General features: G+C 37.9%; 1 protein-coding gene across 1 annotated transcript in view; it reads right to left on the bottom strand.

Annotated features, from left to right (window-relative positions):
• Positions 1-14,898, bottom strand: part of LOC135090838 (ubiquitin carboxyl-terminal hydrolase 39-like) — a 43,716-nt gene extending 28,818 nt beyond the window's left edge. Inside the window, exons 1-6 of the mRNA XM_063987927.1 lie at positions 14,699-14,898; positions 12,528-12,665; positions 12,305-12,418; positions 12,002-12,177; positions 11,566-11,754; positions 10,330-10,500 (exon numbers count right to left, since the gene is read on the bottom strand). Of these exons, the coding sequence (XP_063843997.1) occupies positions 10,330-10,500; positions 11,566-11,754; positions 12,002-12,177; positions 12,305-12,418; positions 12,528-12,665; positions 14,699-14,783 (873 nt within the window). The 5' untranslated portion in view covers positions 14,784-14,898. The remainder of the gene's footprint in view (positions 1-10,329; positions 10,501-11,565; positions 11,755-12,001; positions 12,178-12,304; positions 12,419-12,527; positions 12,666-14,698) is intronic.
• Positions 14,899-15,745: the final 847 nt, after the last annotated feature.

Raw genomic sequence — 15,745 nt, 5'->3', positions numbered from 1 at the left:
CTGATCTCGCATCTCTAAACAACTGGTCAATGAATTGATTAACCTGTTTCTTACTAATGTTTTGCTATTTCTTCATAGGAGCCACTCTTCATAATAATTATGAAGAGTGGCTCCTGCAGAGAAATAGCAAGACATTAGTAAGAAACAGGTTAGTTAATTCACAGACCAAATGTTTAGGTGAGAGTAAATATGATAATTATGTATTACCAGGCGAGCTATGGGAATATAAAATCACGGTAGAGAAACCACTGAGAAACTCAGAGGTAGAGAAGTCCATAACATGACCCAATAATATGGACAGTAGACCAACTGTGAACACATTCAGTGTTGCAGAATATTTGATAGGAGACACGAAGTCAGTAAATTCAGAAGAAATGACATGGGACTTGTTCATAACATCTGATATGATTTCCAATATTTTGCACCATACTAATCAGAAAATTGAAAGTATAATTACTAATGTCTTGCTATTTCTCCATAGGAGCCAATCTTCATAATCTATGTCATTGTCCACTTCCTCATCACTTTCAGATTCAATGGCAAGACCAGCATCGTCACCCATTGCATCTGTCAAATCTTCACCAGGGTTGTCTATAATATCAGGGGCTGTGTCTGTAGAGTCCACTGTAAGCATTAAGCAATCATACACCCAGTATGTGCACCTAGTCATGTAAGCTGATAAACTCTTGTCTGCATGCTGCAGTGCATATTTAAGAAAAGTTGCAAGGTTTTTATTTCAAGGAGGGTAGCTAGCTAGCCCTATCAGGCCTCCCCCACCCACTGCAGTGACATCATGAGTGGCTAACTCCTGATTGGTTGCTGCCTGCCTGCCTCCCCTATATTTCACTCTCTGAGTTATCATAATCCTACTATTGTCTGTTACAACGATCTACCTTTGTTCCCCTCTTTCTCTCTCCCTCTCTGAGTCATTGTGATACTATAATTGTCTGTTACAACGACAATTGTTGTTCCCCCTCTCCCTCTTTCTCTTTCTATGAGTCATTGTGATACTGCTATCGTCTGCCACAATGATCTTTCTTTCTTCGTTCATCTCACTCTCTCTGAGTCATTGCAATCCTTCTATTGTCTGTCATGATGATCTCTCTCTCTCTCTCTCTCTCTCTCTCTCTCTCTCTCTCTCCCTATCTTTTAGTTTCATGGGTAGCATGTATACAGAAATTTGGTGATGAACTTTTAAATCACGATCTTGAACTCAAATGTCCAGTAAAACAACTGATGTGGATGGGGGATGACTAGAAAGGTTGTGGAATGGAGGGTGGAAGTCCATTGCCATGGCAACTCCTATCTGAAATTGCTTCTAATGTAGCCACTCACTCATTCGACCTCTCAGATCATAATATCAGACAACAGTGTGATTACCATGTCTGAGAGAGAGAGAGAGAGAGAGAGAGAGAGAGAGAGAGAGAGAGAGAGAGAGAGAGAGAGAGAGAGAGAGAGAGAGAGAGAGAGAGAGAGAGAGAGAGAGAGAGAGAGAGAGAGAGAGAGAATCTTACCACCTTTCAAAAATATTATGCCTCCCATCTCTGAAATGCTCCATATAACTGCCTTGCATATTATTACAATTAGCATGATTTTTGGTGGTTTTTAATTTCATGTATTGTGTCAACATGAGACTGAACCAAGCTACTGGACATATCTAGCACTCACATTATGTCTTTATAGTTTTATTATGAAATGATGCAGGAGAGAAAGTAGAACACACACACAAACAAACAATGATCACACTGCCTGACTGTGCAACACACACACTGTTATCTCTCACTTATGAGTCATATCTTCTTATATTTTTATGTGAAATATTGCATGAAAGAGAATAACAACTACACTAAAAATACATACCAAAACACACATACACACGTGTGTGTGTGTGTGTGTGTGTGTGTGTGTCTGTGTGTGTGTGTGTGTGTGTCTGTGTGTGTGTGTCTGTGTGTGTGTGTCTGTGTGTGTGTGTGTGTGTCTGTGTGTGTCTTGTGTAAGTGTGTGTGTGTGTGTCTGTGTGTGTGTGTGTGTGTGTGTCTGTGTGTGTGTGTGTGTGTGTGTGTGTGTGTGTGTCTGTGTGTGTGTGTGTGTGTCTGTGTGTGTGTGTGTGTGTGTGTGTGTGTGTGTGTGTGTGTGTGTGTGTGTGTGTGTGTGTGTGTGTGTGTGTGTGTGTGTGTGTGTGTGTGTGTGTGTCTGTGTGTGTGTGTGTGTGTGTGTCTGTGTGTGTGTGTCTGTGTGTGTGTGTGTGTGTGTCTGTGTGTGTGTGTCTGTGTGTGTGTGTGTCTGTGTGTGTGTGTGTGTGTGTGTGTGTGTGTGTGTGTGTGTGTGTGTGTGTGTGTGTGTGTGTGTGTGTGTGTGTGTGTGTCTGTGTGTGTGTGTGTGTCTGTGTGTGTGTGTGTGTCTGTGTGTGTGTGTGTCTGTGTGTGTGTGTGTGTGTGTATGTGTCTGTGTGTGTGTGTGTGTGTCTGTGTGTGTGTGTGTGTGTGTGGTCTGTGTGTGTGTGTGTGTCTGTGTGTGTGTGTGTGTGTGTCTGTGTGTGTGTGTGTGTGTGTGTGTCTGTGTGTGGGTGTCCTGTGTGTGTGTGTGTGTGTGTCTGTGTGTGTGTGTGTGTGTGTGTGTCTGTATGTGTGTGTGTGTGTGTGTGTCTGTGTGTGTGTGTGTGTGTGTGTGTGTGTGTGTGTGTGTGTGTGTGTGTGTGTGTGTGTGTGTGTGTGTGTGTGTGTGTGTGTGTGTCTCTGTGTGTGTGTGTGTGTGTGTGTGTGTGTGTGTGTGTGTGTGTCTGTGTGTGTGTGTGTGTGTGTGTGTGTCTGTGTGTGTGTGTGTGTGTGTGTGTGTGTGTGTGTGTGTGTGTGTGTGTGTGTGTGTGTGTGTCTGTATGTGTGTGTGTGTGTGTGTGTGTGTGTGTGTGTGTGTGTGTGTGTGTGTCTGTGTGTGTGTGTGTGTGTGTGTCTGTGTGTGTGTGTGTGTGTGTGTGTCTGTGTGTGTGTGTGTGTGTGTGTGTGTCTGTGTGTGTGTGTGTGTCTGTGTGTGTGTCTGTGTGTGTGTGTGTGTGTCTGTGTGTGTGTGTGTGTGTGTGTCTGTGTGTGTGTGTGTGTGTCTGTGTGTGTGTGTGTGTGTGTGTGTGTGTGTGTGTGTGTGTGTGTGTGTGTGTGTGTGTGTGTGTGTGTGTGTGTGTGTGTGTGTGTGTGTGTGTGAAGGAATAACACAAATCACTCATAGTTGAACAAGATATGTTATGAAGACCTAGGAATACCTAGGTGGTAAATAGCATGGGGAGAAACAATACTGTGAATATAGTTATCCTGTCTTTAGGAAACTTTTGTTTGTTTGTTTACATTTTGGACAAACAAGGCAGAGGGTGATACCCCAAAGGAAAGGGGATCTTTTGAAGGTTTGACTGGAGAAGAAAGGAAAATGAATTATGGACTACAATGTGGAAAGATTTTGTATATGGAGGAAATGATGGACAAGTTATTGGAGAGAGTAAAGACATTGGGCACACCAGAAGGAGACAGGTATGGAATTGGTGATTATTACAATAAAGCTGATTGAGATGGAAGATAAAAATGAAAAGTTGAAGGTGGAAAATGACTGTTTGAAGAAGCAAATAAAGGAGAAAGTAGAAACTATTCAGAGAGGAAATGAGGAAATAAAGGCAAGATGTGGAAATGAAGCAAAATAAGCGGATAAATGAACGTAAAGTTAGAGAAGAATCACTAAAAAAAATAACAGAACAAAAAAATGAGAAATAAAACCAGAGACAGAAAGTGATAAATGTCATTAAAAAAGAGAAAAAGTTACTGAGAGACACTGTAGAAAAATATAAACAAGTAATTGTATTTGGTTTAAAGGAAGAGAAGATAGTAAGCAGAATTCAAAAAAGAGGAAAAGGAAAAAAAAACTGTTGAATAAGTTACTGAAGAAAGTGATGAGAAGATAGTCAGGTAGTAAAGCAAGTGGAAGAGTTCCATAGAACTGGGAAATATGAAGAGAAAATGAGACCCATAAGAATAAGGTTTGCCACACAGGTACAAGCATAAGAGGTAATAAATGGATCTTGGAGGTTGTCTGGAGATGAAGAATATAAGAGTGTATGGATAAACAGGGATCTGGATGAGACTGAAAAGGTGAAGTAAAACATAAGAACACATGAGCATAAGAAATAAGGGAAGCTGCAAGAAGCGACTAGGCTTACATGTGGCAGTCCCTGTATGAAATATATCTACTTATTTCCATCTCTTATCCCCATCCATAAACCTGTCTAATCTTCTCTTAATGCTCCCTAACGTTCTGCCACTAACAACATGATTACTAAATCTGTTCCACTCATCTACCACTTTATTTGAGAACCAATTTTTAATAAATGAGGCTAAACAAAAAACAAAAAACAAAAAAAAAACAAAAAAAAAGCTAATAAATGAGTCTAAAAAAAAAAAAAAAAAAAAAAAAAAAAAAAAAAACTGAAGAGGAAGAGAAAAATGTTTTTTCTGGAGAGTAAGAGATATGAGAATAAAGAAATGGTACATCAAACAGTAAGTAGTTGCATTAATTGTAAATGGATTGATGTCACCAAAGAGGGAAATAAATGAGTTACTAAACAGAACTGCACTGGATGTTGTTATATTACATGAGACAAAATGGAAAAATGAATGGGGAACTCCTGACATTGGTGATGATAAACATGATTTATATGAGAAATAGAAATGACAAGGGAGAAGGTGAGGTGGTCATTCTGACTAAAAAATGTGTTAAAGTGGAGAAGGTAATAAGAAGAGAAGACAAGTCTGAAATTCTACAAGTGATGATTGGAAATGGAAATGGAAATGCGCCACCTATGACCAATGATTGGTGAAAAGAAGAGCATTAAGAGATGTTGGTAGATGTGTTAAAAGGTCTTTAAAAGATAGTGATGGAAAGTAGTGATATAGTTATTGTTGGTGATTTTAATTGTAAGGAGATAAATTGGGAGACGCTGACAAATACTGGAAGTGAGAATAAATCAATGGGCTGATTGTGATACCAGATTTAATGGAAGAGATAAACCATCAAGACTTGATTTAGTATTTACCAGGGACATGGAAATTATTGAAACTATACACTATGATAGCCCTCTAGGTAAAAGTGATCATGTATTGATGAAATTTAATTTGAAAAATGAAAATGTAATCATTGATGAAAAATATAAGGTAAGAAGATTGAAATATAGTAAAGCTGATTTAAAAAAAAAATAATAAAGTACTGGAAAGACTCTGAACATGCAGAAGATGTTCATGAAAAATGGGATGAATTTATAAGGATAAATAATACTGCTGTGGAGAATTTCTTTTTACCTAAAGGAGAAGCAAGATTTAGAAAGGGTAAAGAATGGTTCAATACTAAATGCAAAAATGCTAGAAACTAAGTTAAATGCTTGGAATAGATAAAAGAAAAGGAAAACTAAGAGCAGATGGGAGGAATATACTGATGCTAGAAATGAGTATGTTGAGATAATAAGAATGGAGAGAAAAAACTATGAAAAAGGTATAATAGAAAAGTGTATAAATGAACCAAAACTATTCTTTAGACATATTAATGGCAAGATGAAGAAGAGAGAAGGTGTATCAAGACTGAAAGTTGAAGGAAAAGTCTATGAGGATGCACTGGACATGGCAGAGGTTATAAACAAAAGTTTCAGATTGGTATTTACTGTGGAAGGGGAGTTTGATGCTGGAAGGGATAATTTGGTGAGGAATATACTAAGTGCAGTCCTGGTCAGTTATGATGAAATACTTAAGATGATGGAAGAATTTGATGTAAATAAAGCATCTGGTCCAGATGGAGTATCAAACTGGATACTGAAAGAATGCAGAGAACAACTGGCTGATAAAATTCACAGTATGGTGGTGACATCATTGTTGCAGGAAAGAGTACCAAAAGATTGGAAGAGAGCAAATATTACATATATATATATTCAAAGGAGGAAATAAGGAAAACCCACTAAATTATAGAACAGTGTCATTGACTAGTGTTGTAGGAAAACTATGTGAAAGAACAATAAAGGAAAGATGGATGGAACACTTGGAAAGAGATAAAGTTTTGGTAAATTGTTAATTTGGATTTAGAAGAGGAGGATCATGCTCCATGAACGTATTGCCCTTTTATTCAAGGGTAATCGATATTGTGCAAGAGAGATGGATGGGTAGATGGTGTCTATTTAGACTAGAAGAAGGCTTTTGACAAAGTACCACACCGAAGATTACTATGGAAGATAAAAAATTATGGAAGAGTTGGAGGAATGGAGGATTATCTGGATGATAGAGAAATGAGAATTGTAATACAAGACCAAAATTCATTTTGGCTGAAAGTAACTAGTGTCCCACAAGTGTCAGTGATGGGACTATTAATGATTGTGATATATGTAAATGACCTGAATGAAGAAGTAGATAGCTATATGAACTTATTTGCAGATGATGCAGAGCTGACGAGAAGGACAGAAAATGTAAATGGTTGTTTGATACTGCAAGATGATTTAAATAAGATAAGTAGATGGAGTAAATCTTGGCAAATGGAATTCAATTCAAGTAAATGTAAAGTAATGGAGTTTGGTAAGAGTAAGAAAAGAATACAATATTATTATGAGATGGATGTTGTGAAATTAAAGAAATCAAAAGAAGAAATGGATTTGGGAGTAACAGTTACTGAAAATTTGACTCCGGACAGACACATTGATAAAATTACTGGAGAGATGGTGAATTTGTTGAAAAGAGTAAAAATGGCATTCTCACATTTGGATGAAGGAATGATAAAAAAGTTGCTGATTTCCGTGATAAGACCAAGATTGGAATATGCGGCACTGGTGTGGTCTCCTCATACAAGGAGGAACATTATAAAATTGGAAAGAGTACAAAGAGCAGTCACTAAGATGGTTCTGGAGAAATTTGACCTATGAAGAGAGATTAAGAATGTTGGAAATTCCTACCCTTGAAAATAGGAGAGAGAGAGGGGATTTAATAAACATCTATAGAATGATAAATGGTATGGAAAATGTGGACAAAGAATGTTTTATAAATTTAGACACACAGAGTACAAGGGGACACAGTAAGAAGTTGAAGAAAGTTAACTGTAGAAGAGACATAAAGAAGTATAGTTTTCCTCACAGAAGTGTGAACAAATGGAATGAACTCAGTGAAGATATTGTGAATGTCAAAACTGTCCATGCTTTTGAGACCAAACTGGGTGAATATAGAGACAGGATACTATGAGATTACTCCCCTCCCATAAACCACAACTAGGTACAATAAATACACAGAAAAAAAGAAAAAAAAATTATATATATATAGGGAAATTTACTGTACAGCTGGCAAGGAGGTAGCCATTGGCAGTGAACTTATTGATCACTGATTTTTGTCTGTTGTCATACTGCTTCATGAGCAATCGAAAGAAAAGTATAAAATATCATAGATTAGACTGATTTTTTTTTGCAGATTTTTTTTTACATGGTCATTTCTTATCAAATTTTTATTGACACACCAACAATAATTTCCTAAAACTCTCTTGTTTAGAATTTTTAATTTGGGTAGGTCGTTTTCGACCCATGCCACAGAGAATACAGTCAACCCCTTCAATATGATGACACTTACATAGGCGTCACAAAGCACCAGTAGAATATATGATGACATAGGTGTCATAATTACATTCTATTTTAGTTGTTGTTGAGCAATCCCATATCCTGTCTTGACTTGTCTTCACAGATTCTGTATATTGTCTTTGAGGTTCTATTGCTCCTCCTACCATCCCTATTCCCACCAATCATGTAAATGAGCTACACCATGCCTCACCCTCTGTCCAGAATGAGGAAGTCTCATAGGCAGAGCCTTACATCACAGTTTCCTTCCCTATGGTCCTTCCCTTATCTTCCATATCTCCCTATCCTTCTCTTGATCCCATACCCCTCCACCAGGGATGGGGAGACTGTATGGGGAATACAGTTCCCTCCCACCCTGGTTCACTCCTTGTTCTCTTACACTCCTCTCCCTCCCTACTCCCTACATTTTCTCTCTCTCTGTCTCTCTACACAGGGAGGGGGAAACAGTACAGGGGATATATCTCCTCCCCATTTCCATGGTTCATTCCCTGCCCTCTTACTATCCTTTCCCTCCCTCCTCCCTACATCTCTCTCTCTCTCTCTCTCTCTCTCTCTCTCTCTCTCTCTCTCTCTCTCTCTCTCTCTCTGTGTGTGTGTATGTGTGTGTGTGTGTTGATGTGACTTGGAAGGTCATCTTATGACCAACGCTCGATTACTGATGAAGGAAGATAGTGGACATGTGTCTATTACTTCTCTTTTAATGGAGAGAGAGAGAGAGGTGAGAGAGAGGATGAGAGAGAGAGAGAGAGAGAGAGAGAGAGAGAGAGAGAGAGAGAGAGAGAGAGAGAGAGAGAGAGAGAGAGAGAGAGAGAGAGAGAGAGAGAGAGAGAGAGAGAGAGAGACTCACCCACGTGTGTAAACATACAGCTGCCCACTAACCTATTTTCTGATCATTTTGCCTTCTGATCATTTTGCCTTCCCTACCCTCCCCATTTACTCCTCCTTCATCCATCACCACCTCTTCTGTACTACTCTCCAAGCACCCCAAATTCTAAAGGTGTGTGTGTGTGTATCGTACATACACCCAGAAAAACAAAAACTGCCTCATATTTCTATGGCAACTGAAGGGTTCACTCAGAGAGAGAGAGAGAGAGAGAGAGAGAGAGAGAGAGAGAGAGAGAGAGAGAGAGAGAGAGAGAGAGAGAGAGAGAGAGAGAGAGAGAGAGAGAGAGAGAGAGAGAGAGAGAGAGAGAGAGAGAGAGAGAGAGAGAGAGAGAGAGAGAGAGAGAGAGAGAGAGAGAGAGAGAGAGAGAGAGTGGGTGATGGTGATGAGCACACACTGCAACCACACACTCTGCCACAGTCTCACAGCAGCAGTTGAAATGGAAGGTTGTTGTGCTCATATGTGTGCATAATTGAATCTCTTATTAACAGGCTAACTGGATGGAGAGGCTGTCTGCTGACGTGAATAGCTCAATGATGTGGTGTTTTAGTGTTTGGGGGTGGGGTAAAATAATGAAAATACCAGGAAAAACACCATAATGAGCTCTTAATTTCTGGCCAATACTGATTGACATGCTTTCTTTTACCACTAGATTTATCTTTGGGTGGCATAATGATGGCAATGGGTAGAAAACTGGCAAAAACACTAAATAATTGCCAAAAAAACAGTATAGCTTCACAACAACCACAGCTCCACTGATGCTTGTAAGCAACTAGTAGCATGCTTGCCAAAACCACCTTGTGGACAATTGCTGAACTACTGAACTCAGTTTGCAACACCAAGGACTTTTACACTTTTATACTGGATATTCTGGCTAATGGATTATGTATTCAGATCAGAAGATTTTGTCCATTGTATTTGATATCTGATAATAAGGAGTCTGTAGATTAAAGGTTCAACTGTATATATTTATGTATGTATGTATGCAGGAGTAGTAGGTATGTAATTTTGTTTACTTGTTTGTAATGTATTCTTGTTTACTTGAACACAGTAAAAATATTTTTCCTTAAGATTTGTTGTTTTATTTATACCAAAATAAAGTATATGCTATATATTTTACATCCAATACATGAGTTACTAAAATTCATATTATTTGAGGTTCATTTTCCAATGCTGAACTTCTACCTCACACACCAAACAAAGTTCAGTGTGGGCAGGAGGGAATTCAACTGCCGTTTTTTTTAAATTTTCACTTTATCTTCAGTGGTTTTCTCCCAATCAGATTGATATACTGAGGCTTTACTGTATTTGGTTTTGGGTATTTTGTACTGTTGCTTCCTTTGGTTGGATCAGTTTGCAAGCACCTGCTCTTTAATTTCTTTCATATTACATGGAAAAAATAGATAAATTAAAAAAAATAAATAAATGAAAAAAATAATATGAGTACAAAGAACTAGTTGGTGAGCACGAGAGAAATGTGTCATCATGCAAAGCTAGAACAATGAAGGAAGTGTTGATCATTCTCAACTGTGCACCATTTTGGATTACTACTTATCATTCAGTCTCTCATTTGTGTTTTTTTTTTTTTTGGGACTCTTTTGCCTTTTATTATGGCTAGTTTTGACCTACAATGAAAATCAGTTTATGGAACTCAGTTGTAACCTGAGAACACCCTGTACTTCTTAATTTAATGTATACTGATGTATCATGTGCTATCAGTAATACATGGCAGTGTGCATTTCTATTATAAGAGTGGCATACAAATAATATTGTGAGCCACTTTTATAGAGGATGACCAAGACACAGGCCTCCCAATGCTCACCTTCTGTGAAGTTATGCACATGGTGCCCCTGAAACAGCGGTTGATGATGGTGTTCTTCCTCTTTGGGGTCTTGAGGCCCAGATGCATGGAATTCAGTATCCAGGATAGAATCTGAATAGCATCTCCCTGCACTGTGAACTGGAATCTTTTCTTGCTGCATGACACAACTGCCTGGAAAAAAAAAAGGTTTTATTCCTAGAAATACAGGTATTGCAGCTTCCAATATATATAATTAACAATTCCTTATATAGTTGACTTTCCAGAATCTGTACTTTCCAGTCTGCTCATGTGAAAAAATAAAGTAGTGATATGAAAAGGAAGATAATAATAATAATGACTATAACTTAATAGAAATCTCCTCAAGTCTTTCAAGCAATACCTATTTCCCTCACACATTCACCATCCTCTGACAGGAACAATTTCCCAGCACCCACACAAAACTCAATACAGTGGAACCTTGGTTCTAGAGTTTAATTAGTTACTGAATGCCATTTGAAATCCAGAATGTTTGAAAACTGAAACTATTTTCAACATAAGATTCAATGTAAAATGGATTAATCCATTCCCAGACACAAGTCTATACTGTCTCAATGGCTTATGCTCCAACAGCTAAGATGGCTGCTTCACATCTCCAGCTCACAAATTATTTATCCAGAAAGAATGTACTGAATAAAGTTAGTGACACAGAACTCATCACAAGATACTATTTAGATAGTGCAGGTATTCTCTTTGTCACCAATCTAGTGAGGGAAGTCTTATAGGACACCCACTTACCGTCAAAATGAAAGTGATCATAACACTTAGACATCTTGCTGTTGGGAAAAGCTACTGGAAAAATGCAGTTGTGCAGCAGTGATGGCACTGGGGGTCATTGAGAGAGCCACAGGTGGTTTGGGATAACTCCTGTGTGCCAAAAACTGTTTGTTTACACAAAGGTTTTTCAATGGGATCATATTTACTTTCCTTCAAAGATTGAATTATTGTTTTACACTCTGTCTCTATCCTTCAAATATATAAAAATGAAGTAAATATTTATAGAAACTATAAATTAGTGATAAACAGCAGCTTTTGCTGTCTTTAAATATTTGAAATCAAATAACTTTGTTCTAGAACTGAATTACGGTACTGCAACCGAAGCAATAATGACTTTAAAATTTTGTTAAAAAACAGACTTGTTCAAAAAGGGAGGCGTTCAGTAACTGAGGTTCCACTGTATTTGCACTGCTTCTCTCTGACCTGCAGCATCTCGTGAGGTGAGACATGAGCCTTGAAGTTCCTTGGATTCCACAGTTTGCGCACCAGTTCCCCAAATCTGGTGATGAGTGGGAACATAGCCAGCCCCTGAGTGCCTGGTGCATGATGGATGTGACTGTAGTTGCTTGGATCCAGGAAATAATTTCTAAGTGGTGTGATATTTGACAATGCCTAAGAAGAGACAATGTATCATTAGCGAACTTGTGAAAATTCATTCTATGTATGAATGGTATAAAAACAGTTAATGAACTTGTAATAACATCATAGCCAGAAGACTGAGAATAGTCAATCAGCAAAAATACAATTTTATTAAAGTTGTACATCTGTGTGACAAGAAAGTAACATCTATCTACCATTTGCTACAGGAACTAAATACTTTAAATTCATGTATGCTTCAACACTAGTATGAAGGTAATACCTGTAACACAACATTGCAGTAATCATTGGCTTTGATATTGTTCAAACCAACAATTCCTGGCAGGTAGAGAGTGCCGTCATATGCCCGACTCATCTTGCTCTGATTCACCTTGTGCAGGATGTAGTCTCGGGAAAATGTAGGATTTACAACAAAGATTATGTCATTCAAGGAGGAATCTGTAAAGAAAATAAACAACAGCTGTCAGCTGGCAATGTTACTAAAAATCCATATAATTTCATCAAAATAAACAGCCTATATTACAAAAATAATGGTCATTAACTGAAAACCTTCTTAAATATTTACCAATAATCTCATAATTATCAGGAAGACAATAAAAACGGAGTGTCTGTAGATTGAGGAATACATGGTGAGCATCAGAAACACTGTGGGTGTATGCGTGAGTGTTTGGACCACGCCCTGGAGAAAAAAAATGGAACACACATTATTAAGGAGTCAAATATTCATTGAAAGCTCAATGAATACACAAAATTAATATTATACATAACAATTAAATGTAATTTCTTACCTTGGAAATACTTGCCACAGACCAGACAAGCATACACATTGATCCTTGAGAGGGACACACTGCACAGCTTCTCAAAATCAAAGTCCAGCATGTGACGGTTGATTGTGTCCAGGTACGGACAGAGACGAGACTTCTTCTCTGAATGATGAGGTTTAGATATGAGCAAGTACTTGAATTATACTTTTCATTCATCATTATGCTAAACTTACCATAAGATCCAGTTCATCTACAAAAATCCCTACTTGAAATGATGAGATGCACATGATGAAACTGGAATGGATTTAGTGTCTGGACGATACAGCTTAGTAGAACAATCTTTAAATTTTCTATAGCCTACATCCCACTACTGCATGATATTGCAGACCATGAATCATTGAGGATGTGGATCTCTAAAATAATACCTTCTAGTTCACTTTGGATTTAATGAATCAATTTTATTTTCAAATATTCAAGATTCAGAGTGAAAAGATCTACATTATGAAATATGAAATATGGAGAACAAACCCAACTAGTAACAGATTAGTTATCTAACATGTGCTGTAAGACCCACAGACAACCAAAATATGGGTGTAATACATATGCTCACTCAGCTATTAAATTTTCCTATAATGAATTAACTGAGAAATACCCAACCAAATCAAAGATAATACTGGATAAATTTTTACAATAGGACCAAACTGCATTTCAAGAACAAAATTATGATATTCATTATTGGCTTTTAATATTATAAACAATTTTCCGCATAAATCATGTCAAAATACTTAATTTTGCCTCTTCTGCCCTCATCCCCCTATGATCTTGGGGACTCATTGGGAAGTGGGGTTTATGCTGGGCAGGGAAAACGAAGTCATTTTAGGGTACTTGAATGGAGATAATAGCTTAAAAAAAGGCAATCCTAACCTAATCTGGACAAATCTGATCTAACCTAACCAGGGTGACCAGATGTCCTGTATTACATGGGATTGTTCTGTATTTAAAGCCTTTGTCCTGTATCCTGTATCGACCAACCCCTGGTCACCTTTTGTCCCATACATTCAAGATTTTAACAACTTCACATGAAATTTGGAGAAAATTTTACATTTTACAGCTATATTAATTTGAAAAAAAATATCTGAGTGAAATTTTATATGAGATGACCACATGCATCTAGCTGGCAATTCTGCCGGGCATGCAGCACCAAGGGCCAAGGAATGAGTTGGAATGAGTCAGTCATGATTGCCTTGGGGTGCAAAATATGAGTTAACTGATTAGCCACAATGGGTAGAAAGAATTTTATCTTTCTAAAATTACAAAAAATGTTTTCATCATCAGTATTTTCTGCAATAAACTTAATATATATATCATGGAAAGTCACTTCACTTTTACAGTCCTTTAGATTTACTAAATATACATTATTGCAATGTTGCAATGCTACTTCAAACAAAACATACAATGCAAACAAAAACATACAAGCAAGTGAAAAAAATAAATAAAAATAAAAATAAATAAAAAAATAAATGAATAAATAAATAAATAAATAAAATAAAAAAAAGTACAAGTTAGTGAAGAAGGTCCTGGACCCCAGCTGTGATGGACTTTGCTCTGCGAGCCTTTAATGTGCACTTCACTCACCCAGTACAATGTCCATATACCTGTCCATTTTAGGTGTCCTGTATGTCAGTTTTCAAAATCTGGTTACTCTGGAACTAACCTAGTCTGACCTAACCTAGTTTAACCTAACTTGACCTGACCTTACCTATATGCATCACTTGACAACAACTCCATATATCAAGGAAACTCTTAACTTGCAACAAAAACTTCAATAAAATAAGTTTCTCAGTATCCATAAAGGTTAAAAAAAAATGTTCCTAAATGTGTAGAGCATTATGGTTCTCTCTTGAAATAATACCTAATACTGAAATAACATCAGCGTCTTCATCGATGGGTGAATTTAGGTCACTTTATGCTAATTTAGAATCATTCATTAACTCCGTTATTGTTCCTGATCCTTTCATTGTGTTGATCACGACTTGAAAAAAAGTCATATTCCTCCCGAAAATAAATGCTCAGTGTTAGGATATTAGTAAGCTAAGGTTATATCCATAATACTCCATATTTGAACCAAGCATCCTCCCAGCATGCGATAAATTAACCCCCATCCCCACACACCAGCGTCCCTTGATTATACTAACTGTTTTCATGTCTGTCTTCGCCGCTCCACTCCAGTTCTCTTTTCAGGATAGCCTTGGCGTCCGTGTTGCCATTTGAGATATCCATTGTGGTGCTGTGTTAGTGTTTGTGCTTCGCCAGCCCTTCACTACAAGTCTTCGTCTGGGTGTTGTTTACAGACAGACCCAACGGGGTGCTCCCCGCGGATTGGCAATCAAACGCGCTGCAAAGAGCACAACAAATTTTAATCATATAATATTTTTTTTAGCCGGTGGTGATTGCCCCCTTTTTTAATAAGTTTTCTATTCCTATTTCTTCCTTTAAATATTCTGATGTAAATGCCTGGCTAACGAAGAGAAATCATGTAAGCTATATTGTTAAGATCAAGATTAAGAAAAAAAAAATGAAAAGAAGAAAAGTGATAAAGTGGATAAAGTGGAAGAGTGTGGCTGTGCCATGTATAATGTATGGTATGGATGTGATTGCATGGAATGAAAGTGAAATTGATAAGTTAGAAGTGGGCCAGAATAGAGTAGCAAGGATGGCACTGAGTGCACCGAGGTGCACAGCAGTTGAAGCAATGAGAGGTGACATGGGATGGAGCACCTTTAGAGAAAGACTAACAAGAGCCACACTTAGGTACAAGATTAGGCTTGAGAGAATGGATGATGCAAGACTAGTAAAGAAGGTGTACCTGTGGAATGAAAGTGGAAGCAAATGGAGGAAGAGATGCATGAGAATGACAGACAGGAATGTTTTGCAAGTTGTGTGAGCGATAAGAATGACTGGGAGGAATCAAAATGAGCGTGAATGGGTGGTAACAAGAGGAGGCAGAGTGGGAGCCGAATGGGAAGTGAGGAAATGGAAGGTTGAGATAGACAAAGAAGTGAAATGTGTGGGACTGAATGAATGGAAGAATGAAATGGAAAGAAAGAAGACCCTGGAATGGTACAAGGAGAAAGAGGCCCCGAGGTATGAAAGGTGGTATGATGGAAGCCTGGGCGGTGATCTTCTCTTCCGAGCGAGGGCACAGTGTATGGATGTGAATGCAAGGAGTTACAGGTGGTCTG

Source organism: Scylla paramamosain, chromosome 36, assembly GCF_035594125.1.
Source record: "Scylla paramamosain isolate STU-SP2022 chromosome 36, ASM3559412v1, whole genome shotgun sequence".
In the NCBI taxonomy this organism is placed as follows: Eukaryota; Metazoa; Arthropoda; class Malacostraca; order Decapoda; family Portunidae; genus Scylla; species Scylla paramamosain.
Note: the sequence above shows the minus strand (reverse complement) of the source record. Positions and strands in the feature narration are given on the sequence as shown.